Source organism: Echinops telfairi, unplaced genomic scaffold, assembly GCF_000313985.2.
Source record: "Echinops telfairi isolate 266 unplaced genomic scaffold, ASM31398v2 ScPeMD7_7409;HRSCAF=8447, whole genome shotgun sequence".
NCBI classification, from domain to species: domain Eukaryota; kingdom Metazoa; phylum Chordata; class Mammalia; order Afrosoricida; family Tenrecidae; genus Echinops; species Echinops telfairi.
In genome coordinates, this window is record NW_022111309.1 from 838,149 (window position 1) to 845,944 (window position 7,796).

The window sequence follows — 7,796 nt, forward strand, 5'->3', positions numbered from 1 at the left end:
CACCTCGTGATCACACAGGCTGGTGTGCTTCTTCCATGTGGGCTTTGTTGCTTCTCAGCTAGATGGCCACTTGTTTACCCTCAAGCCTTTAAGACCCCATACCCTGTATCTTTTGATAGCTGGGCACCATCAGCTTTCTTTACCACATTGGCTTATGCACCCACTTAGTCTTCAGTGATAGTGTCAGGAAGGTGAGCATCATGGAATGCCAGTTTGCAAGAACAAAGTGTTCTTGCATTGAGGGAGTACTTGAGTAAAGGCGCAATGTCCATCTGCTACCTTAATACTAAACCTATAAATATATGCACATAGATCTAGTTCCCCATCGTCATAAATATATTTACATATTCACAAGTCTGTATTTAGACCTGTCTAAATGCCCTTTGCCTCCTAGTTCTTTCCTCTATTTCCTTTTACTTTCCTCTTGTCCCACTATCATGTTCAGCTTTCATTTGGGTTTCAGTAATTGCTCTCAGTTACATTGCCCTTGATAAATCCCTATCCTTGTGAATGAGGGAGAGTGTGGAGTGGAGACCCAAAGCCCATCTATAGGCACTGGATACCCACTTACAGAAGAGTCATGGGGAGAACAGGAGCCAGTCAGGGTGCAGTATAGCACCCACCGATGAAACATACAACTTTCCTCTAGTACTTTAATGCTTCCTCCCCTCACCACTATCATGATCCCAATTCTACCTTACAAATATGAATAGACCAGAGGATGTACACTGGTACAGATCAGAGCTGCAAACACCGGAAATCCAGGACAGATAAACCCCTCAGGACCAAGAATGAGAGTAGCCATACCAGGAGGGGAAGGGGAAGGTGGTGGGAGAAAGGGGAAACTGATCACAATGATGTACATACAACCCCCTTCCCAGCGGTCAGACAAAAGAAAAATGGGTGAAGGGAGACATCAGACAGTGCAAGACATGAAAAAATGATAATAATTTATAAATTATTCAAGGTTCGTGAGGGAGGGAGGGAGGGTTGCAGGAGGGGGGAAATGAGGAACTGATAGCAAGGGCTCAAGTAGAAAGAAAATATTTTGAGAATGATGATTGCAACAAATGTACAAATGTGCTTGACACAATGTATGTATGTATGGATTGTGATAAGAGGTGTACGAGCCCCCAATAAAATGATTTAAGATAAATAGATACACACACATACAAAAGCTGAAGCAGCAAGAGAAATGATTGTATTAAAAACTGTTTTGCAAACTTTCCGTAGAACAAAACATTTTGAGGTATCTTTTGTGCCCAAGAAGTACAAACATCTCACATTGTCAAAAGTTGTTCCAGGTGAATTAAGACCATTCACAGCCCAGAGCTGTGTGAACAGCCCCTCTAAATTCCAGGTAGAATTTAGCAAAATCTGATCCTGCATGTAACGTCCATGGGAGTGGGCAGGGGTGATGTGACTGCCTAGCAGGAGGGACGACAAAGCAGGGATTGCAGAGGCGGTATCAGCGGCTGAGGGTGCCGCCTCTCATCTGATGACGAGGCGGGAGAGGCATGAAAATCAACACCGTAGACCCATCAAAGAAGAATGTTTCAGACACCCATCCATGAACTCACAAAGCAACAGGTTTTATTGGTGTTATTGTCAGGTGCCATTGAGCCCGTTGACACACATGGACCCTGTGTACAACAGAACAAAAACGCTCCGGGCCAGGCACCATCCTCACAATTGTTCTTATGTTTGAGCCCTTGTTGCACCTGCTGTGTCAGTCCATCCCACTGAGAGACTTTCTCGTTTTCACTGCCCTCTACTGTACCAAGCATCGTGTCCTGCTTCAGGGACCGATTTCTCCTGACAGTAGGTTCAAAATACTTTAGACAAAGTCTCTCCATCCTTGCCTCTACGGAGCACTCAAGTTGTACTTCTTCCAAGACAGACCTGATTGTTTTCTTGGCACTCTGTGGTACTTTAAATATTCTTTGCCAGCACCATAGTTCAAACACACTGCTTCTTTTCTGGTCTTCCTTATTCAAAGTCCGCCTTTCATCTGCATAGGAGGCACACCCTAACCCTCAAAGTAACATCCTTGCTCTTCCACACTCTAAAGAGCTCTTGTGCAGCAGATTTACCAGTGTAATCCGTCTTTTAATCTCTTGATTGCTGCTTCCATGAGCATTGATGTGAGTCCCAGCAAGATAAAAATCCTTGACAACCTCAGTCTCTTCTCCAATTGTGAGGATTTTGGTCTTCTTTACATTGAGTCTTACTCCATCCGAGGCTACAAGCCTTGAGCGTCATCAGCAAGTGCTTCGAGCCCTCTTCACTTTCAGCAGACAAGGTTGTGTCATCCGCACATCGCGGGTTGTTAATACGCCTTCCTCCAGTCCGGATTCCACGGTCTTCTTCGGAGAAGCCAACTTCTCTGCTTATTTACTCGGCATCCAGATTTAATAAATATGGCGAGAGGATAGAACCTTAAGGTACACCTTTCCTGATTTTAAACCATGCGGTCTTCCTTTGAACTGTTTCCACAGCTGCCTCTTGATCCATGCACACGTTCCACATGACCACCATGAAGTGTTCTGGGATCCTAAGGTTATTCCTAGTGTGTTTCCCTTCAGTCGGATGCCTTTGCACAGTCAATAAAACGCAGGGAGACAGCTTTCTGGTATTCTCTGCTTTCAGCCCAGATCCCTCTGATGGGAGCTGTGATAGCCCCTGCATCCCTTCTTACAGATTAGGAAATGGAGTGGAGTGGGGCCCACCCTCCAGTGCATACGAAAGGACAAACTCGGACCTTGGAGGAGACCTCGGGGGTCCTGCCCTTCCTCTGTCGCTCCGGGTTCTGAGGCTCTGAAGAAGACACCGAGTAGCACAGCTTCAGACTCCAGGAGATGCATCCCTGCCCTTCCAACACACCCAGGGGACAGAGTCCCCCACCCACCCGGGAAGGGAGGCTTCCATTCTGAAGACCGCAAACCTCTACCCCACCCATGCCAGGGAGAGAACGGATGTTAGCACTTTCGCTTGGGCCCCACATCGTAATAAGACTAAAGGCTCTCCAGAGGGCAGGTTTGTCTCTGGGGGTGCCGTAAACACCTGAGTTTTACCATGGTCATTGCTAATTTCTGAGTAGGGACCTTGTTAATTTTACACTTACTTTTAATAGACCCACTGGATTGAGCCATTGCCCTAATGTTGTCATGCAACACCTGCTGAAGAAATAGAAACCCTTTGCTGGCAGTCAGCCAGCAGTCTTCCAGCCCTTGGCCCAGTGACATCCTTGTTAGTGAAGCAGCTCCTCGTTTGGCCTGCACGGCTTCCTGGGGACCCAGAAACCCAAGTTCCATTTGCCCCACACTCGCCCGTCTCCAAGACGAACTCAGTGCAGATGTCCAGCTTCCCGGAGCCCTCGGAGCACAGTGGTTCAGTGCTGTGCTGCTGGTGGCAAAGTCGGAGGTTAGAACCCACCGACTGTTCTGCTGGAGGAAGATGGGCAGTCAGCCTCCGTAAAGACCGATCGCCTTGGGAAGCCTGTGGAGCGGCTCTGGCCCGTCCTCTCAGGCTGCTGTGAGTTGGCGTTGACGCTGCACAGCGGCTACCCGACCTTTCCTTCCTGTGTCTCAGGACTGCATTGGGGTGTATCTACAGACCGATGGTTCCAATAAGCATCTATTGGCACATTTCCTTTATTTTTGAAATTGGGTCTACTAAACATCCACAGACATAAAACCCCAAGTATATGGTAAGCCTTGATTTTCCCAGGGAGTAGAATTTTTGGTTTGGGGCTTCTTTTCTTAACTCTATGACCAACTTAGATATGAAAGTCTTGAATACTGTAGGTGGACTAGGCAAATGCCTGCTTATCATGCAACTTATCAGTGTAACTATGCATTCTTATTTACGGTAGTTATAGATTACTTAAAAGAAAAAAAACTCAAACAACTGCCGTTGAGTTGTTCTTCACCCAGAAATCAGCTGGGGTCTCAAACTGGTGGCCCATAGCCCAAGGCTGTGATCACCTAAAATTGAGCCATACGGAACTGCTGCTTTGAATAGGGTAAAAATGGCCACACGGAAGCACTTCTGCCAGGCAGCCTTTCTGAGTCACCTGCTGGATTTGTCAGGTCAGAGTGTGGTTGTCAGTGCCATCCCTGCTCAGTTTGGGGACCTTTTTTGATCTGCATCTGCCGCTGGCTGGACATTCCTCGCAAGCAGTGTGTGGCTGTGTTAGAACATGAGGCTTTCCCCTCATCACCTGTTGGTGCACACTCAGCTCAGGAATGACTCACGCCTCGTAGGGTACCTGTTGTAAGCAGGTATCTAAGAAAACAGGATAAACGTTGCCCGTTTCCTGCACCATCTTCGTAACTGTTGGTACGTGCTAAGCCCATTGGCCCCTGTGTCGTTTGAGCGTCTTCTTCCAACCTAACAGGTTCATCTTACACCACTCTATTGGGCCACTTTCGGTTGTGATCACCGGCTAATTTTAAGGAGTGAATAATCAGTCCTTTCTCCCTAGTCTGTCTTAGTTGGAAACTCCTCTGAAAGCTGCCTTCCCTGGTGACCCTGCTGCTATCTAAAGTCCTGGTGTCCTGACTTCCAGCATCATAACACACTGACAGAGATCTCAATCACATGGATTTACATATAAATGCCACACTAGTTAATAGGAAGCAAAACTGCTCTTTGTACTCAACAGGGGGTCCTCCTGAAGTCAGAAGTACTTTGCAGTCCATGGGAGAGCTCTTAGAAGCACTCCTGTCTATACCCAACCAGAGCATCTGGTGGATTGGTCTGGGACATTAAGAATTCATACAGCTCACCAGGTAGTTCCAGTACCCACCCTGTTTGAGAATCACTGCTCTTAGGCAGCAGCCCGCTCCTTCCAGGATGCTCCTCAAGAGAAAGCTTGCTATGGTACCTGTGCTACGTGGAAAGTGTTCCTGTCCGTGGGAAGCCTCCCCCTGTGACCTTGGCCCTCAGCGTCCTCATTCCTCCAGCCTCAGTGTCTCCAGGTGCAAACCCTGAGGTCTGAGAGGAGCCCAGAGATGGGCATCTGTAACACGTGACTAATTACTTCTCCTGGCCGAGCAGCCTTTGAGCTGGATCTCCAAAAGTTCAGATGGTTCTGCCCCTGAGTCCCACAAAAGATTTTCTAAGTGTTTTTCATGCCTCTTTGCTAATTTGAAAAGGTGAGAATCCCTCTAACCAAAGTAGTTGCTGTTGAGTTGACGCTGATTCACTCTGACCCCATGTGTGTGAACCTTAGCAGCCAAGCCATGAACAGAGTGTACCACACAGGGACTCCACCATTCCCTCGGAGCCGCCTCGAGCCTTGAGGAATGGGGAACACAGTTATGCTGGTCTGACCAGAATGTAGAGGAGTTCACCAGCATGCAAGAGCCCAGTGAAGACAGACAACACCTCCTGGACACGGATGGGAATCCAGGGTGGGTCTGTCTCCCTTGTTGTGCTTAGGGCTCCAGGAGGCTGAGGGAAGACCCAAGGAAGAGGAGATGGATTCCCAGAATCTGGTAGTACCTGGGGTCCTTGCCATACATAGCCTCTTTGAGCACAGGGCTTCTGCCAACATTTGCAGCCATATTGCCTACCAATCACAGCAGCCTGCCAACCTCTGCATCCATCAGCCTATGGCCTTCCTGCTTCATTAGCCCACACAGCTCCACCAGTCAGGAGAAGCCTTAGCTTATCTGACCCGTGGACGTGAACTGGATTGGACTGAGCTGCTTCTACAACCATGTGAGCTATTTATTGATATATCTTTGTACCTTCATACTCAGATGAATGTCACTGGTTTTACTTCTGCAGAGAACCCAACCTAAAATAGTCATCAAGTGGAGCCTGGCTAATGGTGACCCTACATATGTGAGACGAGAGACTATGCTCTATAGCAGTGGTTCTCAACCTTCCTACTGCCTCGACCCTTTAATACAGTTCCTCATGTTGTGGTGACCACCCCCAACCACAAAATTATTTTCGTTGCTATTTCATAACCGTAATTTTGCTGCTGTTATGAATCGGGCAAGCCCTGTGAAAGGGTCGTTTGACCCCTAAAGGGGTCGCAACCCACAGGTTGAGAACCGCTGCTCTATAGGATTTAGCAAGTAGATCTCCAGAACTTTCTCCCAAGACTTCTCTGTGTGGATTTGAATGACCAACTTTTGGGTTAGCAATCAAGCACTTATCCATTAGCTCTGCCCAGAAACCCCTATCAATCAAAGCAGTTAGTTCTATGACTCTAATAGATAAGGGAAAATTTGATTTTTGTTTTATTTTTATTTCTTTACCTTCTGTGTTCTCCAAAAGCCACTGCCATTGAGTTGATCAGTATGAGAGTAGACAGCCTCATCTTTCTCCACAGGCACAGCTGGTGGGTTTGAACTGCCAACCTTATAGTTTGTTTATCCAACCATGCTGCAGGTCATGGGAAATGAACTGCCATCCTCCTTGGGGCTCCTCTCCACCCCCAAGATTGAACAAAGACCCGGAGTGTTACCATGAGGTCTGGGGAGGTCTGGGTAGCACCCAGCCACCTAGCCCACAGTCTTAGAATTTTGAAACCTGCTCTCTGCTCAGAGCAGGGGTGTAAGGTTGAAAGATGAAATGTAGAAGCAATCGGTGTAAATTAATATCCCAGTAGTTACAATTAAATCTGTGAAGTCCAGAAAGAAAAGCAAAACTCAAATATTTTCCACTGGCATGAGCTATAGAAAAGTGGTTCAGATTGCACCCTGTCAAAGGCTGAAAACGTGTGAGACCTTGGGAAATAAGGCAGCCCTGCTGAGTCCAAGCCCTGAGCTGTCTTGTCTCTGACCACTGCATGTTCCGGGAGATACGGGTAGGCTGCAGTCTGGTGAGGCATCCCCCGTGTCTCCACAGTGCTCGTCCACCTGTGGGAAGGGCCTGCAGTCCCGAGTGGTGCAGTGCATGCATAAGGTCACCGGGCGCCACGGCAGCGAGTGCCCCACCTTCGCCAAGCCCATCCCCTACAGACAGTGCCACCAGGAGGCCTGCAATGACAAGATCAACGTGAACACCATCACCTCCCCTCGCCTTGGTGAGTGCCTCTACCACTGCCCCTGCTGGTGGCGGAGTTACAGAACCAGAAAACTCCCTTAATTGCACCTGGAGAGCCCCGTGTTCATTGGTCCGGTTGGTTTGAAGAGATTTCAAAGGCGGAGGTTCCTTCTTTGTCCTGGAAAATACATTCCCTAGCTAAGTCGCAAGCACAAGACTTCGCATTCTCCACTAATCCCTTCTGTCGCAAATTGGGAACATGTGAGAACGGTTTGTAAACCTTTTAATGTGCCTGTGAGGGAAGAAGGCTGGGGACATGATTTTTTTCTGAGCGTGAAAGATTTGGGGGTGCTATTGGCAAATCCTCGATGATGCCAGGATGCGGTCATTTCAGGCTAATGTGTGAAAACAAAACCAGACACGTTGGATAGTTAGGACAATTTCGATTCGGCAAGGAGCTTCTACCGAGCGGCTGGGTCCTGGAGGCACCTGTCCCTTGACCAGTCCATGCCATGGCCTGCGGGGCCATGAGAAGAGCATCATTTTTAAAGAACACTTCTAGTGGGGGCTCTTACATCTCTTATCACCATCCAAGCACTCCTCCAGTGTGTCAGCACATTTGCACATATGCCGCCATCATCATGTCCAAAGCAGTCCCTTCCCCCTTGAGCCCGATATCCGCTCTCCATTTCTTCCCCTGCCCTCCCTCCCTCACAAACCCTTGGTAAGTTATAGATTATTGTTTTCGTATCTTATATTGCCCTCCCTCACCCCTCACCCACTTTTCCATT

At 48.1% G+C, this 7,796-nt stretch overlaps 1 protein-coding gene across 1 annotated transcript in view; it reads left to right on the forward strand.

Annotated features, from left to right (window-relative positions):
* ADAMTS17 (ADAM metallopeptidase with thrombospondin type 1 motif 17) overlaps nt 1–7,796 on the forward strand; it is a 432,408-nt gene that overhangs the window by 419,420 nt on the left and 5,192 nt on the right. Inside the window, exon 22 of the mRNA XM_045296468.1 lies at nt 6,868–7,045. Coding sequence (XP_045152403.1) covers nt 6,868–7,045 — 178 coding nt within the window. The remainder of the gene's footprint in view (nt 1–6,867; nt 7,046–7,796) is intronic.